Source organism: Macrotis lagotis, chromosome X (assembly GCF_037893015.1).
Source record: "Macrotis lagotis isolate mMagLag1 chromosome X, bilby.v1.9.chrom.fasta, whole genome shotgun sequence".
NCBI classification, from domain to species: Eukaryota; Metazoa; Chordata; class Mammalia; order Peramelemorphia; family Peramelidae; genus Macrotis; species Macrotis lagotis.
Window position 1 is genome coordinate 431,465,146 of NC_133666.1, and position 26,492 is coordinate 431,491,637.

General features: G+C 34.6%; 1 protein-coding gene across 1 annotated transcript in view; it reads right to left on the reverse strand.

Annotated features, from left to right (window-relative positions):
- The window catches only part of SNTG1 (syntrophin gamma 1), a 536,013-nt gene extending 514,417 nt beyond the window's left edge, over positions 1-21,596 (reverse strand). Inside the window, exons 1-2 of the mRNA XM_074202064.1 lie at positions 21,534-21,596; positions 21,004-21,138 (exon numbers count right to left, since the gene is read on the reverse strand). Of these exons, the coding sequence (XP_074058165.1) occupies positions 21,004-21,138; positions 21,534-21,596 (198 nt within the window). The remainder of the gene's footprint in view (positions 1-21,003; positions 21,139-21,533) is intronic.
- Between the last annotated feature and the right edge of the window lie 4,896 nt (positions 21,597-26,492).

Sequence of the window (26,492 nt, forward strand, 5' to 3'; positions counted from 1 at the left end):
CTCTCCAGAAAAGTTGGATCCATTCACAACTCCACCAGCAATGCATCAAAGTCCCAGTCCTCCCATAACCTCTCCAAAATTGATCTTCCCTTTTTCTCATCTTGGCCAATCTGATAGGTGTGAAGTGATACCTCATTGTTGTTTTAATTTGCTTATCTCTAATCAATAGTGAGTTGAGTGATTTGGAATATTTTTTTCATATGATTATATATAGAATTAATTTCTTCATTTGAAACCTGTCTGTTCATATCCTTTGACCATTCATCAATTGGGGAATCATCCTTAAGATTTTTGTATCTCTTTCTCCAATTGGTTAACTTTTTTTTTCATTTTTATATTGTTTTTATTTTTTCCTAATTTTTCCATCACTCTTATTTTATTTTTGGATTCCTTTTTAAATTCTTCTAAGAGTTCTTTTAGGGCTCCTGATCATTTGATATTACTTTTTCAGGTAGAAATGCATTTTTCTTTTTTACTTCACCATCTTCCTCTGATTATGAATCCCGATCTTCATACCTATCTATAATTGGGTTCTTTTTCATTCGCTTACTGCTTAACTCATTTTAGTTTCTTTTTAACAGCTATTATTACCACTGAGTTTTAATTCAAAATTGACTTGGGCCTCAGATTCTCCTTACAATTATTTTCTGAATTCTGTCCAGCGGCTCAACCTCAGAGACTCCTCTCCTAATCCACAGTTAGATGCACCAGTACTAAAAATGTTCTCATTCCCTGTGGTACCCTGGGAAGGTGCTGGCTCCTCCTCCCCCATAACTACAACAGGGATCACTTCTGGTCAGTAGTGTTAGGTGACCCTTCAAGGTGTTCCTTCACTCAGCATCTACTCTTCTTCAGATGAAAGTTTTTGAGGTAAAAGTTCACATAGTGAAAGTTCCTAATGTGAAATTTCTTGAAGCTGTGAGTGAGGTGAAATTTCTGAGACCTAATTTACTAAATGATGGAACTGCTCCAGGGCCAACTTTTTGTTGATTCACTGGAGTTGGCCTGGAGGAGTCTATACTTTTGTTGATACATTGGAGTTGGCCAAATCTCAACTCCTGGGGGTCCTGTCTATTTTGAAATTCTCTCAAGATATCTTGGGAAGAAAAGTGCTCTGTTCCTTTATTGTTGCTGCTGTTCACATTTTGAGGTGATTTCCTGTCTGTCGAGAAAATCTGAGAGCTTGGAAATTTCTGATCTACTCTACCATATTACAAGAATGCCCCTGTCATTTTTTTTTGCCTTTTTTTTTTTTTGCTGTTATCAAATACATGTATGGAGATTGGTTGGTTCTTGTCTTTCATTACCAAAGAAGACCAAAATGACATCGTTATATTTGAAACAAATTACAGTGTGTCCAACTGTGGCTGATCAGATCAATAGGAGCTTAGAATGCTCTACCACAGGTTGGGAACAAATAATCCACATGAACAACTGGAGTGGGTACTCCAAACTTATGGATGTCATGTTTCCTTTGAGTTGCTTCTATTTTGCCTTCCTCACTGATGAGGGCACACCATTCTGGGCAGTCCTATGCCAGTGTCTCCAATGCTGTACAATCAATTCTGAAGTTCTTCAATGAGACCTTCAGGGTGCCTCAGTATCGCTTCTTCTGACTTCCTTGTGAGCACTTACCCTGTGTGAATTCTCCATTAAATAGTTTTTTTGACTAGAATACATTTGTCATTCGAACAACGTGTCCAATCCATCATGGTTGCATTCTCTATAGTAATGTTGGAATGCTAGGCAGTTTAGCTCAAGTAAGGACCTCAATATCTTCTCCTCTCAGGTGATCCTCAGAATCTTCTTAAGACAATCTAAGTGGAAGTGATTTAATTTCCTGATGTGGCATTGGTAAAAACTGTCCAAATTTCAGAGGCATATAGCAATGAGGTCAGGACAACTCTGTAAAGCTTCAGTTTGGTAGTCAGTCTAATACTTTCTTTTGGAAACTCCCAAATACTGAGTTAACTTTGGCAATGTGTATGTCAACCTCATTGTCAGAGTGTACCTCCTCAGAAAGGACACTGCCAAGATAAGTGAACTTCTCCATAGCACTCAAAACTTCTCCATTTGCTATAATTGATGGTTCCATATTTGGATGGTGTGAAGCTAGCTGGTGGAGACTTGCATTTTCTTGGTGTTAATTGTTGGTCCAAAATTCGCACAAGCAGTAGGTGCATCTCAGCTTCAGAGACTGCATTAGTGCACAATCATCTACAAACAGAAGATCATGGACCAACTCTCCCTACACTTTGATCTTGACTTGTAGCTTTTTCAAGTTGAAGAATTTGCCATCAGTGTGGTAGCCAACCTTGAGCCTCAGTGAAGACATTTGATAATGTGGAGGAAAACATCATACTAAAAAAAATGGGAGCATGGACACATCCTTGTTTCACTCCATTATCAACTGAGAAATCTAGAGAGCATTATCCACTATCCAGAACCCAGGCATGCATGCCATCATGAAGCTGACATACAATGCTGATGAACTTCTCGCAACTAAATTTTGGCAAATTTTCCATAAACTCTCATGATTGATGATATCAAAGGACTTGGTTGGATCTACAAATATTGTATATAGAACTCTATTCTGTTCTTGTCATTTTCCCTGGAGTTATCAGACAGCAAACAGCATATTGACTATTCTTGGACCCTTCCTGATCATCTTTCAGGTGAAGGAATAGTCTATTGAGAAGGATTGTGGCAAGAATCTCACTAGCAGTGACTAAAAGAGAAAAACCCCTGTGATTGTCATAGGACAGTCTATTCTTTTTACTTTTATAAAGATGGATGATGAATCCATCCCTGAATTATTGGGAGATAACCTTTCTAGGCCATACAACCTAAACAATTTCATTCAATTTTTGGATGAGCAATGGATCCCCCAACACACACACACACACACACACACACACACACACACACACACACACACACCTTATAGATCTCAGCTGGAATAGAATCAACACCAGATACTTGCCACCTGAAAGGAATCTAATGCCATTCAAAACTTCTTCTTCAGTTGGACCTTTAGCTAGGGACTGATTGACTTCAATTTGAAGTAACCAGTCATTGGCTTCTGCACTGATTGATGAGGGTTTGTTAAGAAAACTATGGACTTTGGGCCAAGATGGTGGAGAGAAAACAGGCACTGTGCTAAGTATTCCTAGTTCCCCTCAAAAAGAACATGAAACAACCCTCTTAACAGAAATTCGATTGACAAAACACAAAAAAAGAAACTAGGAGAAGAACACCTATCAACAAGGTCTGTCTCAGGGGATGTTGGGTGAACCAGGAATTGAAGAGAACCAGTACAGGGGCAGCAGTGGGGTGAAACCAGACAATTGGCCTTAGCTGCAAAGACTGGTGAATGGAAGTACGATGACCAACTTTAGCCAAGGAATCTTTGGCCTGGGGGAGAGGAGCTCTGGTGAGTCCCAGTCAACAGGAGGATGAGTTCTAGCACAGAGAGTTGCAGAGCACATCTGGAAAATGACCAGCTGGGCAACGGACCTGAGTTCCATAATTTTTTGCTGAGAATTCTTTCCAGAACAAACAGGTAAATGCCCCCTCAGTCTCAGGTGTGGGCAACTCAGCTGAAATGGAGATTAACTCCCTTCCCCAGGGCCCAGTCCACTGTTCAGGGTCAACTCAGACCCGGCTGCCCCTCCTCACTCCCTCCTCACTCCCTTCAGTATTAGGGAGAGGGCTTCAAATATTCCAAAGAAAGCAACCAGCACCTCTTTCTGGCCAGCCCACTTGAAGTTACTAAGCCAAATGAACAAAGCCTCTAGGGTTTTCAAAAGCAAACCTCTGAGAGCCAGGTCCCCCACCCCAGCACAAAATCCTAGGAAAATGAAGAAAGGCCAGTAAAAGAGGAGATCCAGGGAGAAATATTTAGAAGAGACAAATTCTAACCCAGATAGATCTAGCAATTCTGAGGAGAATATGAATTGGTCTCCAGCCCAGAAAGATTTACTTGAAGAAATAAGGAAGGAGTTTAAAAAATCAATTGGAAAATTTGGGAAAATAAACCCAAGAGAAGATAAAGACCTTGCAAAAAGAAAAATAAATCATTGGAAAATACAATTGGACAAATACCAAATGAGAATAATTCTCTCAGATCCTCAACAGGATGAATGTAAAATGAAAATAATTCTCAAAACTACACTTGGTAAAATGGAAAATTCCTTCAAAATTAGAATCGACCAATTGGAAAAGGAATTACAAAAAAAGGTAAATGAAGAAAATTCTTCTCTAAAAAAGGAATGTAATCTATGGAAACTAATGACTTCATGAGACAACAATATTCTGTTAAACAAAACCAAAAGATCAAAAAAATAAAATAAAATGTAAAATAGCTCATCAGTAAAACCACTGACCACAAGAATAGATTGAGAATGGACAACCTGGGAATCACAGGTCTGCTATAAAACATTGAAGACAAAAAAAAATCCTGGATTCAATATTACATTTATAGGTGGAAAACTGCCCTGACATCATGGAACCAGAGGGCAAAATAGTTATTGAAAGAATACACCAATCCCCCTCTGGAAAGAGATCCTAAAATAAAAACACCAAGGAATGTTGTGGCCAAATTCCAGAACTATCAGATAAAAGAAAAAAAAATCCTGCAAGCAGCCAGAAAGAAAAAATTTAAATATCAAGGAGCCACAGTAAGGATTACACAGGACCTGGCCACAGCAACATTAAAGGATCGAAGGGCTGAATGAGATATTCTGAAGAGAAAGGGAGCTTGGAATATATCCAAGAATCTATCTACCAAAGCTGAGCCTTCTCTTCCAGGGGAAAGGATGGACAAAATGGGAGACTTCCAACATTTCCTGATGAAATGATCAGAGCTAAATAGAAAATTTGGACACCAAACAGGAAGCTCAAAAGACACATGAAAAGGAAAAAAAAAAAGAGTAAAGAAAAAAATGGCTACCCAATAAGATAAAACTGGCTATATCTCCACCTGGGAGAAAGATTCTCATAATAATTGAGAATTGTGACTCTATTAGAGAGAATATTGTTAGCAATAAGTAATGGACACTCATGATTTATCCATGAGACTGCTACCCAATAAGATGAAACTGGCTATATCCCTCCCTGGGAGAAAGACTCAAATAACTCTTGAGAACTGTAATTTTATTAGAGAGAATATACTTAGCCAAAAGTGATGGATACTCATGACTTTTCTGTGACTCAGATAGAATGATTTAAAAACAATATCCCCTTAAAAAGGGAGGACAGTGAGGAGACAGGAGTATGGAGGAGATTGAAAGGGGTAATTCTCATTACATTAAGAGGTAGAAAAGACCTATTGCAATAGAGGGGGAAAAGGGAGGAGGTGAAAATCACCAGAATCTTCCTCTCATCAGACTTGGCTTAAAGTTAATGTACACACACTCAGTTAAATTAAGAAAGTTATCTTACATTTTTTTTAGTTTTTGCAAGGCAATGGGGTTAAGTGGTTTGTCCAAGGCCACACAGCTAAGCAATTATTAAGTGTCTGAGGCTGGATTTGAACCCAGGTACTCCTGCCTCCAGGGCCAGTGCTCTATCTACTGTGCCACCTAGCCACCTCTTATCTTACCTTTCAAGTATTAAAAGGGGAAAAGAGGAGGGGGGGATGAGAGAAAAAGGGGAATTAATAGAAGGAAGGGAAGGAAGAAGGGGGAAAGGGAAAGGAGAAAGAAAGAAAGGGGAAGTGGGTTAATATAGGAGGGCAAACACACTGAAGGTGGTGGTATTCAGAAAAAAATACTGGGGAATATGGATAAAGGGAAAAAGGGGAAAAAATACAAATAAAGGGAAGATAGAATGGATGGCAATAAAGAGTTAGTAATTATAACTTTGAATGTAAATGGGATGAACTCTCCCTTGAAAGGTAAGCAAATGGCAGAGTGGATTAAAAAAAACAGAATCCTACATTATGCTGCTTACAAGAAACCCATTTTAAGCAGAGAGATACATATAGAGTAACAGTAAAAGTTGGATATATTTTGCTTCAGCTGAAGTGAAAAAAGCAGGGGTAGCAATCCTTATCTCAGACAATGCAGCTGCAAAAAGTAGATAGTATTAAAAGGGATAAGGAAGAAAACTATATCCTCCCAAAAGGTACCATAGACAATAAAGTAATTTCAATACTAAATATGTATGCACCCAATGGCAAAGCATCCAAATTCTTAGAGGAGAAGTTGAAAGAGATACAGAAGCACATAGATAGCAAAACTCTACTAGTGGGAAACCTCAACCTCCTGCTCTCAGATTTAGATAAATCTAACCATAAAATAAACAAGAAGGAAGTTAAGAAAATAGATTGTTAGAAAACCTAGATATGCTAGACTTATGGAGGAAAGTGAATGGGGATATAAAGGAATACACTTTTTTTTCTGCAGTACATGGCACTTAGAAAAAATTGACCATGTACTAGGGCATAAAAACCTCATGATCAACTGCAGAAAGGCAGAAATATTGAATACATCTTTCTCAAATCATAATATAGGGAGCAGGGAGATATAGACCCAAAACTAATCCACTAACAAGTGGATCAAACATAAAATTTTAGAAAGAATTAATTTTTTCTAGATAATGACAATAATGAAACAACATACCAATACCTATGGGATTTACTCAAGGCAGCTCTCAGGGGATATATTATATATTTAAATGCTTACATGAATAAATTAGAGAAAGAGGAAATCAATAATCTAAATATACAACAAAAAAATTAAAGAACAAATTCAAAACCCCCAATTAAATACCAAATTAAAAATTCTAAAAATTAAAGGAGAAATTAATAAAGTCAAAAGAAAGAAAACTATTGAACTAATAAATAAAACCGAGAGTTGATTTTATGAAAAAACAATAAACTAATAAATCTCTGATCAATTTGATTAAAAATAAGAAGAAAACCAAATTGCTAGTATCATAAATGAAAAAAGTAAACTCTCCACCAATGAGGAGGAAATTAAAGTAATAATTCAGAATTACTTTGCCCAACTCTATGCCAATAAATTTAAAAATCTAGGTGAAATGGATGAATATTTACAAAAATATAAGTGACCCAAATTAAATGAAGCTGAAATTAAATACCTAATTAACCCTATCTCTGAAAAAGAAATTCAATAAGCCATTATGGAATTCCTTAAGAAAAAAATCTCCAGGGCCAGATGGATTCACAAGTGAATTCTATCAAACATTTAAGGAACAATTAGTTCCAATTCTATATAAACTCTTTGGAAAAATAGGGGAAGATGGAACTCTGCCTAACTCTTTCTTTCTATGTCACCAATATGGTGCTGATACCTAAACCAGGAAGAGTTAAAACAGAGAAAGAAAATTATAGACATATCTCCCTGATGAATATAGATGCAAAATATCTTAAATAAAATCTTAGCAAAACTATTACAAATTATCACCAGGATAATAGATTATGAACAAGTGGGATTTATCCCAGTAATTCAAGGTTGGTTCAGTATTAGGAAAACTGTTAGTATAATTAATTTTATCAATAACAAAACTATCAGAAATCATATGATTATATCAATAGATTCTGAAAAAGCTTTTGGGAAAATACAGCACCCTTTCCTACTAAAAACACTAGAGAACATAGGGATAAATGGATTGTTCCTTAGAATAATAAGAAGTATCTATCTGAAACCATCAGCAAGCATTATATGGAATGGGGTTAAGCTAGAGGCATTCTTAATTAGATGGAGGTGAAACAAGGATGCCCACTATCATTACTACTATTCAATAAAGTATTAGAAATATTAGCTTCAGCAATAAGAGAGGAAAAAGAAATTGAAGGAATTAGAATTGGAAAGGAAGGGACAAAACTCTCACTCTTTGCAGATGACATAATGATATATACCTAGAGAATCACCAAAAGTCATCTAAAAAACTACTAGAAATAATTAGCAACTTTATCAAAGTCATAGGATATAAAATAAACCTTCATAAATCCTAAACATTTCTACATATGACTAGCAGCATAAGTGTTAGAAAGTGTTAGAGAAATCCCATTCAAAGTAACCTCAGACAATATAAAATATCTGGGAGTCTACCTGCCAAGGCAGACTAAAAAACTTTTTGAAAAATAATTGCAAATAAATAAATAAATAAAAATAAATTCATACAAATAAAATCAGGTTTAAATAACTGTGCAAACATCAATTGTTCATGGATAGGTCAAGCTAATATAAAAATGACAATCCTACCAAAATTAAACTACATACAATCAAAATTCCAAAAAATCCCTTTAATGAGTTAGAACAAATTGTAAGTAAATTCATATGGAGAAACAAAAAGTCAAAAATTTCCAGGGATAAAATGAAAAAAGTGCAAAAGAAAGTGGCATAACCTTACCAGATCTAAAATTATATTATAAAGCATCAATCATCAAAACTGTCTGGTATTGGCTAAGAAATAGAGTGGTGGATCAGTGGAATAGACTAGGTGCAATAGCAGGAAATGATTATAGTAATTTGCTGTTTGGTAAACCCAAAGAGTCCAGCTAATGGGATAAAAACCTCTCTTTGATTAAAAACTATTGGGAAAATTGGAAGGTAGTATAGAAGAAACTTGAATTAAACCAACACCTCACACCCTATACCAAGATAACCAAATGGATATAGAATTTAGACACAAAAAGCAATATTATAAGCAAACTAGAAGATCAAGGCATAGTTCACCTGTCAGATCTTTGGAAAAGAAATCATTTTGTGAACAAGGAAGAGATGGAGAACATCATTAAAATCAAACTACATAATTTTGATTACATTAAATTAAAAGATTTTTGCACAGACAAAACCACTGTAATCCAGATAAAAAGAAGTATGGTTAAACTGGGAGACAATTTTTACAACTGGTATTTCTGACAAAGGACTCATTTCTAAAATATATAGAGAACTGAGTCAAATGTTCAAAAAAAAAACCAAAACAAGCCATTCCCCAATTGACAAATTGGTCAAAGGATATGCAAAGGCAATTTACAAATGAGGAAATCAAAGTGATCCATAGTCTTATGAAAAATTGCTCTAAATCATTTATTAGAAAAATGAAATTTAAAGCATCTATGAGGTACCACCTCATACCTCTCAGACTGGCCGTTATGACCATAAGGGACAATGATCAATATTGGAAGGGATGTGGGAAATCTGGGAAACTAATACATTTATGGTGGAGCTGTGAACTCATCCAACCTTTCTGGAAAGCAATTTGGAATTATGCCCAAAGGGCAACACAAATGTGCATAGCCTTTGATCCAGCAATACCACTACAGGGTCCATATGCTGAAGAGATCATGAAAAATGGTAAAAACATCACTTGTACAAAAATATTGATAGCAGCCCTGTTTGTAGTGGCAAAGAATTGGAAATTTAGTGAATGTCTTTCAATTAGGGGATGGCTTAAAAACTGTGGTGTATATGTATGTCATGGAATGCTATTGTTCTATTAGAAAGCAGGAGGGATTGGAATTCAGGGAGACCTGGAAGTATTTTCATGAAATAATGCTGAATGAGATGAGCAGAACCAGAAAAATATTGTACACCCTAACAGCAACATGGGGGTGATTATCAACCTTAATGGACTTGCTCATTCCATCAGTGTAACAATCAGGCAGAATTTTGGGAAATATGCAATGGAGAATACTATCTGTATCCAAAGAGATAATTGTGGAGTTTAGATAAAGACCAAAGATTATTACCTTTAATTCAAAAAAAGCAACATTATCTTATTCTGTAATTTTTCTATCTATACTTTATTTTTTTTCCTTAAGGATATGATTTCTCGCTCATCACATTCAACTTAGATCAATGTGTAACATGGAAACAATGTAAAGACTAACAGACTGCCTTGTGTGGGGTTGGGGGGGTGGGGTGAGGGAAGCAAGATTAGGGGGAAAATTGTAAAACTCAAAATAAATAAATCTTTCTTAAAAAAAGAACAATATGGAAGTGTTCAGTCCATCTCTCTAGAATCATGTTGCTATCATTGATTAATCAATGTGGAACCATCAGCTCAGAGTAGCTGAGATACAAAATAGGTCTTTGATCTATAAATAACAAGGCTATTTATATATAAAAAACTATATAGAGACACATACACACACACACACATAAACATTTTTGTTTGTTATTGTCCACATAAATTTGAATTTCATCTGCCTTCTTACTGAGCCAAGAGTCCTGCATCTCCCCAAGTTTCACTTGTATTTTAGGTTTGATGGAATTAAATGCTGCCACCTTAGAAATGGATGAATAATACTGATGGTAAATCCTGTGAAGTTCTCATTTTTCATTTAGCAGCTTCTATATTTCCCCATCATTACCATCAAACTAGTCTTGGAGTCTTGCAAGTCTTCTGATGCAGAAGAGTAACTGCAATGCTGTACATCAGATCTCTGAAAGTTGCCCACTTTCTTTTACTACTACATAATTTTTCCTGCTAAGTTCCCTCCAGCAAAAACCTGTTCCAATTCAGAGAGACAGTCTAATTTCTTTTATATTTATTTATTTAAGACAATGTGAGTAAGTGATTTGCTCAATATCACACAGCTAGGCAATTGTTGAATTTCTGATGACAGATTTAAGTCCAGGTCCTCCTGACTCCAGGGCTGGTGTTCTATCCACTTCGTGATCTAGCTGCCCTCCACATCTCTTGACATGAACTCTTTTGGTAGTCACCTTGCCTTGGGGCCACCACTTTGGTTGAATGTGAACATTTATCTTAAAGAGGATAAGTCTATGATCAGTCCTGCATTCTCTTCCACACATTGCCTTTGTCACTCTCAGATCCTGTCTGTTTCTTGTCCTAATAATAACATAGTCTATTAGATTCCAATGTTTGCTACAAGAATGCATCTAGGAAGTTTTGTTGCATTTAGGGAAATGGAAGACAGTGTTTATGTTGAGACTGTCATAAGATGCTCAAGTCTTCAGTTTCCACCTCCTTTCCTCCCAAGGACTACCTGCCATGTCTGGTAATCTGAGTCTACTCTAGCATTAAAGTCACCCAGAATTATAAGCTTGTCTTTTGGTACTTTGATGATAGGAGTCTCCAGATCTTCATAAATTTTTTTTTAAACTTCATCATGAAATCAAGAAGATTCATCTTTTTAGAGTTCAATTTTGGCCTCAGACTCTGTGTGACTTAACTGACAAATCATTTAAACTTCTTTATATCAGTTTTCTCATTTGTAAAAAAGATTTAGAGAATAAAATACAAAATCACTCCACTTTGCTAAGAAAAGTCCAAATGGGGTCTTGAAGAATTTTATACTACTAAAACAACTGAACAACAGCAGCAATAAGGGAATTTCTTTTAAAACTAGACAAGCTTTATAAGTTTCACCTTACACAGCAATGACATTGTACGCACTACAGTTGATACTGATTTTAACCATATGGTTCTTCTATAAATACTTTGCCACTAGTATACATAGAGTATCACTAATTTTCATTGCATGAATAGTTATTTCTTCTTTAAGAGGAACTTTGAAAGAAATGGTACCTGGCAACTTGATGACAAAAATTATTCCTAACTAACAACAAACTGACTGAATTGTCAGGGAAGGACCAGAAAAGACTCATTCTCAAACCATCAGAGCAAAGTGAAACATAGCTTGAGAAAATAGATCTAAGCTGAAGCAGTAGAAGGGGTGCTGCTGTTGGAGGCAGAGTTGGAATCTTGAGTACACTATTTGCATTAGATTGAATACATCATTACTCTTAGCTTCCTTGTGAGATAGTGGGCACTATCACATTAGATGTCTTCATAAATGACCACTTAACAGAAATTCTATTGACAGGTTGTTGTATAGGTGAGAGTTGGAATGGACAACCTCTGAGGTCCATCTTGATTGTGAGATTCTTTGATTCTATCTGACTTGGTGACCCTAATGGTCCTTCCTAGTTTAAAAATCTCAAAATCTTATGTTGTTATATGCCATTCTGATTAGAACATGCAGATATTCAATCATCAAGAGAAGAGAGGTTCTTCTCTATTGTGTGCATTATATTACTACCCGAATCATAATAGTGATTATATTTAATGAGATTATAAAGGGAGAAACTTTGGGCATGTGGCTCTATGAATACAGGCCTAGGTGCTATGCTTGACTCAGAATTTGTTATACCATTTTAGAAGAAGGGAGAGTGTTTCCTTGGTATGTCAACATTCAAGTTTTGGAACCAACTCAGGATGGATTCCCTGAAGAGCAAGGATTGATCTTTGGCAGTGACCTTTGGAGCCTAACCAAGTTATAAATGAGTCAAGGATTCATTCAACTACAATAGATATCAAAGTAATTGATACTATGAATCAAATTTAAATTTAAGATAAATTTAAATATTGCTTTCCTAAGAGACCAAAGGAAGCATAGGAAAGAATATGCTCACAAGAAAATGGGGTGAAATGTTTGTACTTTTATTCTTGCCTATGACTTTGAAGTAAATATTCTTTTGTAAAGACAAATGGATGCCAGGTAATTAAATGGAATTAGGACAATAGGTCACTGATAACAAGGTATGAGGGGAAAAAACCCATTCATTTTGTGCTTAAGTTAATAGTAATAGAGAAATACTCCCCAACTCAAGGAAAGTAATATGTATGCATTAAGCACTTTTCAGTAATACCATATGTTAGAAATTATTCCAAATGTCAAGGAGAAGAGATATAAAGATATGCAAAAAGAAAAATAATCTTTAAGGAGCTTACATTCTAATAGTGGAATTCAACACACAAAAGATATCTGAAGGAAAAATAAACCTAGGTTGGTTCTGAAATAGTAGGCCAGAGGCATATAGATATACATACATATATGCATGCACCCATAATTTCAATCACCTCCCAGGAAAGAGAGAAAGAATAGTACAGAGGATTTCTTGTTCAAACTCAGAAAACTCTTGGTTCAGGTCTGTGGCTGACACATATTTAATGACTCATGCTCCAGGTAATTCTACTAATCTATAAGGTTCAGAAAATGCATTGGTCTACATTGGTAGAAAGATTTTCTACTTTGCCAATTGCTTCTATCAAAAAAAAATTATAGGAACTATCCAAAATCTAAATCAATAAGCATCTATTATGCATATAGGATATGCAAGAGACTATGTTGATCTCTGGGAATAAAATTAATAAAAGGAATGACAGTCTCTACCCTGAATTAGATACAATTTAAAGGGGGAATCAGCACACAAAAGGAGACAAGACAGCTTTGGGAGTGTGAGGGAAGTTGAGAGGAGTTAAGATTCAACACCAGGAGGTCCTATGATCCAGTAAGTTGAAAACAGTCAGAGCAGCTAGATGGTATAGAATGTCAGGTCTGAAGTCTTCTTCCTAAGTTCAAATCTTACCTCAAACATTTACTAGCTGTGTTTCTCTGGGTAAGTCACACTTAACCCTGCTTGCTTCAGTTTCTTCATCTGTAAACTAAGTTGTAGAAAAATGGTAAACTCTCCAGTATCTTTGCCAAGAAAACCCTAAATGGGATCTGATGACTGAAAATGACTCAACAATAGGGCAACAGATACAAGGTGAAATGATCTGAGTTCAGTTTTTGAGGGAAGACATAAAGAAGCACTTGGTACTCTGCCTTCCAGGCTTCCAAAGAAAGGAAAACTACTCCTTTAAAAGGTAAAATGACCAACTAGAAAAGGACTGTAATTCCTTAAAAAGTAAAATTAATCAACTGGAAAAGGGAAAGAAATCATTTAAAAGTAAAATTAACCAGGGCAGCTAGGTGGAGCAGTGGCTAGAGCACTGACCCTGGAGTCAGGGGTACCTGAGTTCAAATCTGGCTTCTGACATGTAATAATTACCTAGCTGTGTGGCCTTGGGCAAGCCACTTAACCCCATTTGCCTTGTAAAAAACTTAAAATGAAAATTAAAATTAAAAAATTTAAAAAAAAGCAAAATTAACCAACTGAAAAAGGAAACACAAAAAGCTAACTGAAGATAATAAAATCCTAAAGATTAGACTTGGTCAACTAGAAACTAAATACTCTCTGAGACATCAAGATTCCATCAAACAAAACCAAAAGAAAAGGGAAAATAGCTCTTCGGGAAAGTAATCAACCTGGAAAAATAGATCAGGAGAGATAATTTATGAATTATTGTTCTACTTGAAAACCTCAATCAAAAAAATAGCTTTCAGGAAATCATCATCAAAAACTGTCCTAATATCCTAGAACACAAATACAAAATAGCCCTTAAAAAATCCACCTACAGAAAGAGATCCCAGAATAAAAACTCCAAGAAATACTATAGTCAAATTTCAAAATTCTCAGCTAAAGAAGAAAATACTACAAGCATTCAAAAAGAAACAATTTAAATACCAAGGAATAATCAGGGTTATGCAGTACCTATCAGCTTCAACAGTAAAGAGAATTAAAGAGAACATGATGTATTCTGGAAGGCAATGAACCTTGGAATATAACCAAAAAGAAGCAATTTAAATACCAAGGAGTCACAATCAGCATTATGCAGAACTTAGCAGTTTCAACATTAAAGTATTGAGGGTTTGGAATATGGTATTTTGAAGGGCAAATGTCAGTGGATTATACCAAGAATCAACTACCCTGAAAAATTATTTTATTTCAGGGGAAAAGATGGATTTTCAATGAAATAGAAGACTTTCAAACTAATCTGATAGAAAGACCAGAACTTAACAAAAAATTCTATCTTCAAATACAAGACTCAAGAGATGTATAATAAAGATAAATGGAAAGGGGAAAAAGAAGTTAGTCAATAACATTAACTATATATCACCCTATCCAGGAAGACAATACTTGTACTTTTGAAAATTCTATTTCTCTTCGAGTTGAATATAGTGTGAGGGAGTTTATTAAATCAACCAAGATTAGAAGGAATGCAAAAAGATGAGAAACAATTTTTACAGCTATTGTTTCTGATAATGAACTCATTTCTAAAATATGTAGAGAACTGAATCAAATTTATAAGGCTATAAATTGTTCCCAATTGATAAAGAATCAAAGTATATGAACAGGCAGTTTGCAGGTGAAAAAAATTAAAGCTATTTATAGACATATGAAAAAATACTCTAAATCAATATTGATTAGGAAATTGCAAATTAAAACAACTTGGGGATACCACCTCATAACTATCAGTCTGGCTTATATATGACAAAAAAAAAAGAAAATGATCAATATTGGAGGGGTTGTGGAAAAACTGGGATACTAATGCAATGATAGTGGGGTTGTGAATTGATCTATTTTGGAGAACAATTTGAAACTATGCCCAAAGGCATACCCTTTGATTCAGCAACACCACTGCTAGGTCTATGTCCCAATGACATCATAAACAATGGGAAAAGACCTATGTGTACAAAAATATTTATGACTGCTTTTGTGTGTCAAAAAATTGGAAATTGGGGGATACCCATCAATTGGGGAATGATTGAATAAGTTATGGTATTTTATTGTTCTGTAAGAAATCACGAATGGCTGATCTTTAGAAAAGTATGGAAAGACTTGCATGAACAGGTGCTGAGTGAAGTGAGCTCAAGCAAAAGAATAATTTCCACATTAACAACAATATTGTGAGATGATCAACTATGATGGATGCAGCTCCTCTCAGCAATTCAGAGATCAAGGACAATTCTAAGAGACCTATTATAGAAAATGCCATCCACATCCAGAGGAAAAACTATGGAATCTAAATGCAGAGCAACGTATATACTATGATCACTTTTTTAAACTTTTTAAATTTTTTTCTTTCTTTCTCATTTTTTTTTCTTTTTCCTTAGTTCTAATTCTTCTTTCACAACATAAGTAATATGGAAATGTGTTTAACACAACAGAACATGTATAACTTTTACCAGACTGTTTAATACTATCAGGAGGAGAAGGTAAGGGAGAGTGGTAGAAAAATGTGGATCCACCAATCAACTCCAGAAAGAGATTCTAGAATAAAAACTTCAAGAAATACTGTAGCTATAGACTTGAAGACAGATCACAAACTTACAAATGACTGAATTGTTGAAAGATATTTTTGCATGTAATTGGAAAGACAAAATAATACAGAAAAAAGAAAGAAAGAAAGAAAGAAAGAAAGAAAGAAAGAAAGAAAGAAAGAAAGAAAGAAAGAAAGAAAGAAAGGAAGGAAGGAAGGAAGGAAGGAAGGAAGGAAGGAAGGAAGGAAGAAAGAAAGAAAGAAAGAAAGAAAGAAAGAAAGAAAGAAAGAAAGAAAGAAAGAAAGAAAGAAAGAGAAAAAAAGAAGGAAAGAAAGAAAGAAAGGAAGAAAGAAAGAAATGGCAAAGCACTCCAATATTTTTGCTGAGAAAACCCCAAATGGAGTTACCAGTTGAGCATGAGTCAAAAGACTCTACAGGGCAGCAGATGCAAGATGAATTATTTGAAAGTTCAGTTTCTGCCCTCTACAAAAGGAAAACACTGTGAAGCAGTAAGTACTCTGCTCTGTAGTCTTCCAAACAAAGGGGAGAGCTTGGTAATTTGCCCTCCAGGCCTCCCAACAATGGAGACAGAAAGTTCTGGGAGGTGTAGTAAATCTGGGCTTGTGTTAGCAGCTTGATGATAAGATTAGAGGTGATGAGTTCTTGCTGGAAGGAGCATCTTGTTACATGGAGTTGATATCAGACAGTGCAGCAAGTGTTAGGTAGAATAAAAATAAATATCAACAGTCCAAAATTGCAACCTTATTTTTTTTTTTTGCCATCAGTAGCATCCAATATCTTTTCCTCTTCAAATTTCTAATATTGCTTTATCTATGTCTCTTCTTAATATTTAAGTTTTAATGTATTTATCCTTTCCTTATTTAAGTGACTTAAGATCAGGGGTGTGACATGAATATATATATATTTTTTAAATTTACTGCTTATCACAGTGTCTACGAGATCGGAAGCAATTTGTAATTCTAGTGACTATTACTTCATAAAATGAATTACGTTTATAATTTTTTTAGATGTCTATTGCAAGACTTCATGTATATCAAAGAGATATATAGCATTAGCTAACCTGGTTAAATTCATAAACATAACCTCCAAACTTAGCCTTTCTAATATTGATAAATGATAGTAGTGTGCTTTACTGTACAAATGTATTTTGAAAATTTTGATTTGCTCAGGTTCCTTTGGACTAGTACAAGTGTACAAGTAGTGGGTTTGTATTGCCATTTCTAATTAACTTACTTCAGCAGTAAAATGTGAACTATGTATCTGTATAGATTTCACCAGTACCAGATGTTCTAACAGATGAGAATGCTTATATAGCAAAAAAATATTTCAGATTCTGGGATGGCACCAATTCCACTAAACTAACATAAGTCACTTTTCACTTCAAGAACATAGTAAGACCATAGAGGTCAACTGAGATGACTGATTAAGTACCATACTGAAGTTCATTGCCCAGATTTCTAGGATTGCCAGATGTTCAATGATCAGTTTTCATCTTTGCAGAGCAGGAAAGCAATGAGAGAATACCATGGCTCATAAATTGTTTTTAAGCCCCAAGAGAATTATATCATGTTGTCATTCTGAAGCTTGCTGAAACCCAGTTGCCAAGTCCACCCACATCTTGCTCATGTAAATTACATGCCGACTTCTTATCCTATTATCATCAATCCAGGTCAGGTATCTCTCCTTTATACTGCTCAGATCATATTCTGCCATCATTTTTATGAAACAGATTCTGGCATCTCTGTCCCTTCTAGCCAAGTTTGTTGAACAGTACAGATCTGTAATAGATGGAACAGTTCCCCAGCTTGGTGATTCTTTAAGTGGATTTAGAGTTTGACACCTTGCCATCACTGTATCCTGAAAGCTGATCTCATAAAGACAGGCAGACCAGAATAGAAGAAGAGCCTGAGGGAATATGGTAGTAGATGGGTCATTTTTAATAGGTAGAGTAAAGCAAAAAAAGTGCAGCTAAGTAGTAAAGTGGATAGTGTGTCATGCCTGAGTCAGGAAGACTTGAGTTCAAATCTAGCCTCAGTCCCTGGGCAAGTCACAGAAACCTATTTCTTCAGTTTCTTCATTTATAAAATGAGTTGGAGAAGGAAAAGGCAAACTACTCCAATATCTTTGCCTAGGAAAACTCTAAATGGGGTCACAGAGATTTGAACGTGACTGAAACAACTGAAGAATAACAACAAAAGTGTCACATTCTTAGCAATCATTCCTCTAAAGGAGGATTTGAATAAGAGCACTAAGGGCACAAAAAGGGGCAGAGAATGTTGAAATGAAGATTCAAGAATGCCAATTTTTGCTTCCTTCATATCTATATTGAACATTGTTGAAAAGTAGTTAATATTAGTGTTACAAAAAAGAGTCTAGATCAATTTTGGAACTGAACTTGGTTCTAATTTTTATTTCTTTGCCTATTTGATTATCATATCACTTTGATGTCAACTTTCAACTTGAAGTTCAAGGAAAATCATTGGTTATATGTTTGATTATTCAATTCAGTGTGGGGAAATTGAGTATTCTTTAACAAGTTGAGAAGCATATCATTATGTGATAACTCTGCAAAATGGTCTATTCTCTCGTATATGTATCATATATGTATATCTATCTAATATGTATAGATAATGATGTATATACACATATACACAATGCATATATATACACTTAAGCATATGCACAGATTTATATGTGTATTTATGTGAATATATGCATATCTATGTATTGTATTTATAATTCATCTATATACTTAAAACACATATGTTGTATACATATTCTCAGAATACATTCATCAGTATATAGTAACTCTGAAAAAGTAATCTTGGTCCTTTAACAAATAAAGCTGAAAATATTCCTCAAAGGACCAGGATAGTAAATGTCAAATTTCAAGACTATCATTCTGTGGGAAACTTCAAAAATACGTAGAATGATGTTGACCATTATCATATCTCCCTTATTCATACTTGCAATGGTAGAGGTAACAGAATGCCATAACTTGGTGTGTTAGCATGACTTTAGTTTGTCAGGACCTTCTCTGGCCATTCATACATAGTGAGTAGTCTCTGGGGTCTGATAGTATTAAGTGATTTAGGGAGGGCAAAGAAAACAATGTAGAGTTCTTGATATAAACAGTTGAGATAGCTTTTTCCTCTAGGTGTCTTTTCTCTGATCAACTCCTATTTATGACAGGCAGAGAAGATCATGTCTGCTGTGCAGTGGTAAATGAGGAATTTGTAGTCCCAATCCAGATATTATCATTGTTCAAATAGAGAAGAGAAAGTGCAATATTTTGAGATATTGATTTGATGTTTTATAAACATAAATTTCCGTGTCACATCTATCGTTCTAAGTTTCCTTTGACATTCTGAGCTCTCATTTTTTTTTCAATTCCCCTTAACACAGACAATGTCTGTTCACCACAGCTTTAAAGATCATTGTCATCACTGACAAAACACAAAATAAAAGATTTTTTAAGTTCTGGACCTGCCAGGGTGCATGTATTCCAAATACAAGCTAAAATAATGTTGACTTACATCAATCTTACAAGTGTAAAACAGTTTTACTGTTTGAGAAAATAAAATAAATTCACAACTATCCTGTCACTAGCTAAGGCAAAAGAAGAGTAGCCTTCTGGGATTTCTCTAATCAGCTTTGAAACCTGGAGCACTTGATTCAGTATGATCTAAATGGGGCGTGACAAAAAGATAGTTAACAGTCTGTGAAATGTCCATTGTGCTTAATTGGGAGGATTCTACTGATTTAAGACCTTGCCTTTGTCCCTTGGGGTATTAGAAAGCAGAGAAACACTAGTTCAACAACAACCAATAAATAGCAATCAATCTGAAATAAAATTGTTAACATTTTATGAATATTTTCTATATTCTCAAAGGGACAGGTAAATCAATTGAGCAAGATAGAGCAGTTTATTCAATGACCCCTCTTTAATATTCTCATTGTTTAATTCTATTCTCAAAGTTAGGGCAACACTTGTGGAACTAGGCTTTAGAGGGATGTTATAGAGACATAATATTTATAGTCCATCCAAGTGATGGTGTGGGCTCTTTTCTCTTGGAGGAGAAAGAATCATGAACTCTGAACGGGAGTTGACTATGGGAGTTGGTGTTGGACTTTGGATTTGTAGGAGCAGGACATACTTGATTCAGAGCTACTCATTCTTCATTTCTTAGTAAAAGGAATCCAGGATATATTCTTAGACAATAATTCCTATAAGTCTTTGCACTGTAGAGCTTGGTTCACTCAGAAAAAATAAATCCTTTTAGTTACATTCAATAGAATTTGGCATAAGTATGCAATCACATTTTTTAAATGACTACTATAAGCTAAACAAGAAAAGAGGCTGAGTGATCAATTTATTTTAGTGAATAATATTTAATTTGACAATAAAGCATTCTAGGTCTTTACTTTAGTACTATGAAAATTTAAGGTTTGAGATAAAATTCACAGACTTTACTGGACTAGCAGTTTAATGTCAACAGTAGTTTAATGTAAAGAAAACATTTCAATTTTGACATCATTCCATCAAAGTTACCCATGCAATTATTCACATGTAATCTGCTTGAAAAATCATTTACACAAGGTTCAGTGGCAGGCTACATGGACAGGCTACATCATTTAAAATGAGTGAAGTAAATAGTCTAAACATTGATTCCAAAGGTCAAATGTGATGTTAATGAAATACCAGTATCAGGGCAGAGTAAACCACATATTGCTTATGCACGTCCCATGGGAGGAAATGAAAGAAGGACTGGGAATGTCATTCAAATAGTGGTAACTGGAGAAAATGGGAACCATTCTATGTAATAAAAATAAAAGATAATAGAACTTCAGATTACAAAAACAGGTCTTGGTGTCCAGTTCTAAATCAAAATGGGTATTATGTCAAGGGAAGTATTCGTCCTCTTTGTAGGCAATGCTATTATGTAGTTTTTACAGGTAAGGACTATCGAGCAAGTTCTCTAAATAGACTGATTTTCCAAAAAAGAAAGAAAAGAACAAAAACAAAACTTCAACAAAAGGAAAAAACTACTTACACCAGAATAGAAAGGCTCGCCAGACACACATATCACATCCTGCTCCTGGATCATCAAAATATCTTTGGCTAGGTGCAGTCGCACTTTGAAAGGCTCCTGATTACCATCCTGCAGCAAACAAATTCCTGTCTTTGTCTTTAGTGGGAAAAAAAAGGAAAGAAAGAGGGGAGGGGAAAAGTAAACTTAGTTTTCAGATTGTTATTTCAATGGCCAATTGCATTAAAACATTATGAATAAATAGTATTTATGAGTTGGGGAAATACCCTGATGAATCTAGTATTAAAGCTTTTTATGCATAAAGAAAAAGAAAATCACCATTTAAATTATAGTAAAGGTATAAGGAAAATGAGTTTTTGTGTCAGCAACTAAATACCAAGATTCTCAAGCAAAAATGAGAATTTTGCTTCCAGTTTTCCTCTATAATTGTTTTGAATTTTTTTAATTACGAGATGAAAATATAGAATATGAATTGTCCTTCTCAACATTACTCTGATTCTTCATTACTTACTTATTCCCTTTTACACAGTTACCTTCAATGCACTTCTCATGGATGTGGGAATGAGTATTTTGTCTCCATGGTCAAGGACACACATGTTTTGGCCCATTCCTAAAGGTCATAAATAATCTCTGTAGAATGCAATCTGTTGACTCATACACTTTAGGAAGGGGCCAGAGCTCATGTGTCACTCTCCATGGAGCCAAAGTATTTGGGGAGGGTTCTATGGGAAGAATTTCTATCCACCATCACTACTACCTCTTATACCCAAAGGAAAAAAAAAAGCTTAAAAAAGATTGAGCAAATTAGTTCTGGAGGGGAGGGAAGAGACAGTAGAGGAACCAATTAATTACCCTGATTTTTTATTTTGTTGTGGAGTTGATCCTGAGTTCTTGAGGTCAATATCAAAGGATTAAAAGTTCTGTGAAGTCCTACCAAGAAGGAAAAAGCTTCCAATGTGGGTTCAGAACATGATTATCTTCTGAAAGATCAGTCTTTCTAGGGTGGATAGACTCATCTTCAGGAAGTTGCCTAGCAATGAAAATTTCCATCTATATTATCTCATTAAGATCAATAGTATAAGTAACCTAGTTCACTCAGCATAGACAATGATCTTTCTCTCTCTAGGAATGTCTCTTTCTTCAAAGCCCACATCAAATAGCATCATAATGAAGCTTTTCCATCTAGATGCAATTTCATCTTCCTTTGAATGCCTTGGAATTCCTTTAATTTTTGTTTTTCAGTTGTTTTAGTTATGCCTGACTTTCCTGACTCCCCTTGAAATTTTCATGGCAAGGATACTAGTGGTTTGTCATTTCCTTCTCCACTTTCACCTTATAGATAAACTGAGGCAAGCAGAATTGAGTAATTTGTTCAATATCACATAGCTAGTAGTGTCTGAGTCTAAAATTGAACTCAACATGAGTTTTCCTGATCCCATATCTGGCACGTTATCCCCTATACAACCCAACTGTCCATGACCCCTTTAATAGTTGTAACCTCAGATTCTGTCATTTTTTTTCTTTAATGCACAGACTTATTTGCCTTTATTTCTTATTCCTTTTCTAGATTATAAATGCCATGACAGTTAAGGACTACATGTTTAAACTTCACATCTCTCTGAGTATCTAATAAAGTGTCCTGGACATAGTAGTATTTAATGCTACTTCATTAGGTTTTTGACTTACATTATCCTGAGTCTACTGTTCTTCTCCAGTTCATCTTATATCCCTTCAGATTATATAAAATTCCTTATTTCAATTACCATTTTTAAGAACCTACTAATTGTAAATTATTCTGCTAGGTACTGGGAACCCAAAGATGGAAAAAATAAAACATGACTCCTATTCTCAAGGAGCTTATAGTTTGATAGGAGGATGAGACACTCTCCCAATACTCAATGATTCTTAAAATACTACATAAGCTTTAAATAGTAAAGTTGTTAAGCTAGACAATTTATATATTATAGTTGTAATGAGAAGAGTGCATAGGAAAAGTTTTTAAAAAAGAATATGGTGTGTGTGTGTGAGAGAGAGAGAGACAGACAGACAGACAGAAAGACAGATAGAGACAAAGAATCAGGGTATTCCTGAATGAAAACAAAGGAAACAAGCATGTCCTTAAAAGAGTAGTAGAATTTCAAAATGGGGAGTGAGTTTGTCTGAACATAGTTTCAAAGTGAATATACTTAGAAGACGGTGCAATGGGAAGAGAAAATGATTAGTAGTACAGTTTGAGTAAAGCAAATAGTACATGAAAGATAATACTGTGATATAAATTAGGGAAAATAGGTTGATGTCAGTACTTAGATGTTCTAAGACAAGAAAGTAAGGAATCTACAATGTAAGGTAATAGAAAATTGATGAAGATTTTTGAGCAGGGGGAATTATGTGATCACCCTTGTGCTTCCAAAATTTTATAAAAAATAACATTCTTCTGTGTATTTAAATCAGTTATCTTTTGAGACATTTTCAAAATGAGGATACTTAGGTCATTTTATTGCTTCATATACATGTGGAAGAAAAGAAAATTCATAGAAAATAAACTTCCTAATTATTATCCATTTTATGTCAGTGGTATCTTCAAATTTCACTCTATTTTGACATCTGCACAAATTGCACTGTATGAGGTAATCCACTATGAAAATGCAAAACAATGTTTCACTTTATTCAAGCATTCAGTGATATTCTGGTTCAATCAATCTCATTTGTCAATTCAAAATAATTCAAGAAACTTGCTGAATTCATACTCTGTTCCAAGTCTTATGGTAGATGTGGGGAATAGTTCAATGCTTCTGTTATCACTTTGGAATGGGTAATCTCTTTGACATTGCAAATCATCATTCCTCCAAACTTTTATATCTGATTTAATTCTTGTTCCTGCAATTGTGTGAACAAATGCTTCACAGAGGTCCCATCAAATACCCTAATTGCTATTGTCCTATATTTTTTAATTAACGTTTCATGTATACTAGTGCAGCACTCAAGCTGTTTGTTTCCTACCCATCATTCTTCAATCCTGATAAGCCAATTCCCTTTTCTGGGCAGACATTTACTTGATGATGCATTTTATTTCAATTATTGTTTATAAGCCAGTACTAGTAAAAATGGTCAGGGAGACTATGTTCATATGGAGAGAGAAGGGTTTCCATAGTAACTGGTATATAGAAGGAAAGAGGAAAAAAGATTTAAGATAAAGTAAAGTTTGTTTTCCATGGAACAGGCATCCCAGAAGGCATAGAGAAAAGGATAGGTGGTGACTAGTTGAAAATGAATTTGGAGGTTAAGGGACAGGGATACGGAATCAGATTCTGAGTTGAGGAATGGGATTTGCAAAAGGATTGACAGCATGAGTATCCAGTCTTTTAGCTCTTCTGAGCTGCATTACCTAACAAGAATTTGTCAAAGGCTGCATATAAAATTTAATATTTACTTATGATTACAACATAGTCCCATATTACCAATGAGTATAATAATAAAATGCAATAATGAAATGAAGTATAATCATGAAAAACTAATGAAAATAATAATAAAATTTTTACTTTTTAAAGTGAAAAACAAAAACATACCATTTTTAATGTGAACACTAAGTGTGCTTTTTCAATTCCAGTGCATGTTTTGATAGAGGTTATAGTGATGTAATGAATATTTTCAAGTTGCTTATTTGAAATTTATACTCTATTTTTATTTTTTTGCATGCTTCATATGGGAAAAAAGCTATTTGCAAATATATGTACTCCCCAAAAGAACAGGGAATGTACTCCCTGTCATGAACAGGGAATGTGAAATGTTGGATATTTTTCTTTAGGCAGGTGCAACTTATAAAAGTCCAATAAAGACAAGTGAATAAATTTTTCTTTTATATTACATATATGTTTGCATGTTTATACATTCTGTTTGCAAGTTTGCAGATAATGTACTGATGTCAAAATGGAGTTGCAAATATATTAAAATGCAGTTGGTATTTTCTAAACATCTTGAAATCTATTCTCAAAATCCTATAACAAAATTACAATTTATATTGCATACAATAAAATTGTCTGTAGCAATTACAATGAGAAATAAGATGTTTTAAAATAAAGGTTCTTATTTCTATAAGCATATCTTTTGTTTTTTACTAATTTATTTATTTTCATTACTATGCACATGTATATTTTTAAGTTACAAAATTTCCTTCCACCCTCCCTTCCCACCCCCCTCCCCTCAGTGGTGAACAGTCAGTTTAGCATTGTACATACATATTTTAATAAATATGTTTAGAGATATTAATTTTTGTTATGAGGAATTAGGATTAAGGGAAAGAGATACATAAAAGATAATTTTTATAAAATGTTCATCAGATTCTAAAAGGTTGGGATTTTTTTTGTTTAGTTTTCCTTTCCTTCCTTTAGATGGGGATAATAGAGTCCACAGCCAGTCTAATACAGTTGTTCTAGCTCAATGGACTGCTGAGAAAAGCTGCTTCCATCAAGATTGTTCATCTCACAATGTTGTTGATGTGGACATTATTCTCTTGGTTCTACTCCCTTAAGTCAGCATCAGATCCCATAACTCATTCAATGCTTCTCTAAAGTCTGACCATTTTTGGTTTCTTAAAGAACAATAGTATTCCACAGTATTCATGTACCATAAGTTGTTTAGCCATTCCCCAATTGATGAACATTCCCTCAATTTCCCATTTTTTTGCCAATACAAAAAGGGTTGCTATGAATATTTTGGAACATGAGGACTTTTCTCATTTCCTATAATTTCTTCTGGATATAGACCTGGAATTGGAATTTCTGAGTCAAAGGGTTTGAACAGTTTTATTGCTCTTTGGGCATAGTTTCATGTTTCCAAAAAGGTTGGATCCATTCACAACTCCACCAGCAATGCATCAATGTCCCAATCCTCCCATAGCCTCCCAACATTGATCATTTTCTCTTTTTCTCATCTTGGACAATCTGCTAAGTGTGAGATAATACCTTGTTGTTTTAATTTGCTTTTCTCTAATCAATAATGATTTGAAGCATTTTTTCATATGATTAATATGTAGCTTTAATTTCTTCATTTGAAAATTGTCTGTTCATATCCTTCGGCCATTTATCAATTGGGGGATGACTTGTGATATTATAAATTTGATCCAGTTCTCTATATATTTTAGAAATGAGACCTTTGAAAGAACTCCTAGTTGTGAAGAATGTTTCCCAGCTTTCTGTTTTCCTTCTAATTTTGACAGCCTTGATTTTATTAATGCAAAAGTTTGTTAATTTATTATGGTCAAAGTCATTTGTTTTGCATTTTTATAATGTGCTCTAATTCTTGTTTGGTGATAAATTTATCCCCTTTCCATAGATCTGATAGATGAGTATTTCTTGATCTATTGATTTATCTATGGTGTAGCTCTTTATGTCTAAATCCTGTACCCATTTTGACCTTATTTTGATATAGGGTGTGAGATGTGGATCTATGTATGCCTAGTTTTTGCCATACTCTTTTCCAAATTTTCCCAACAA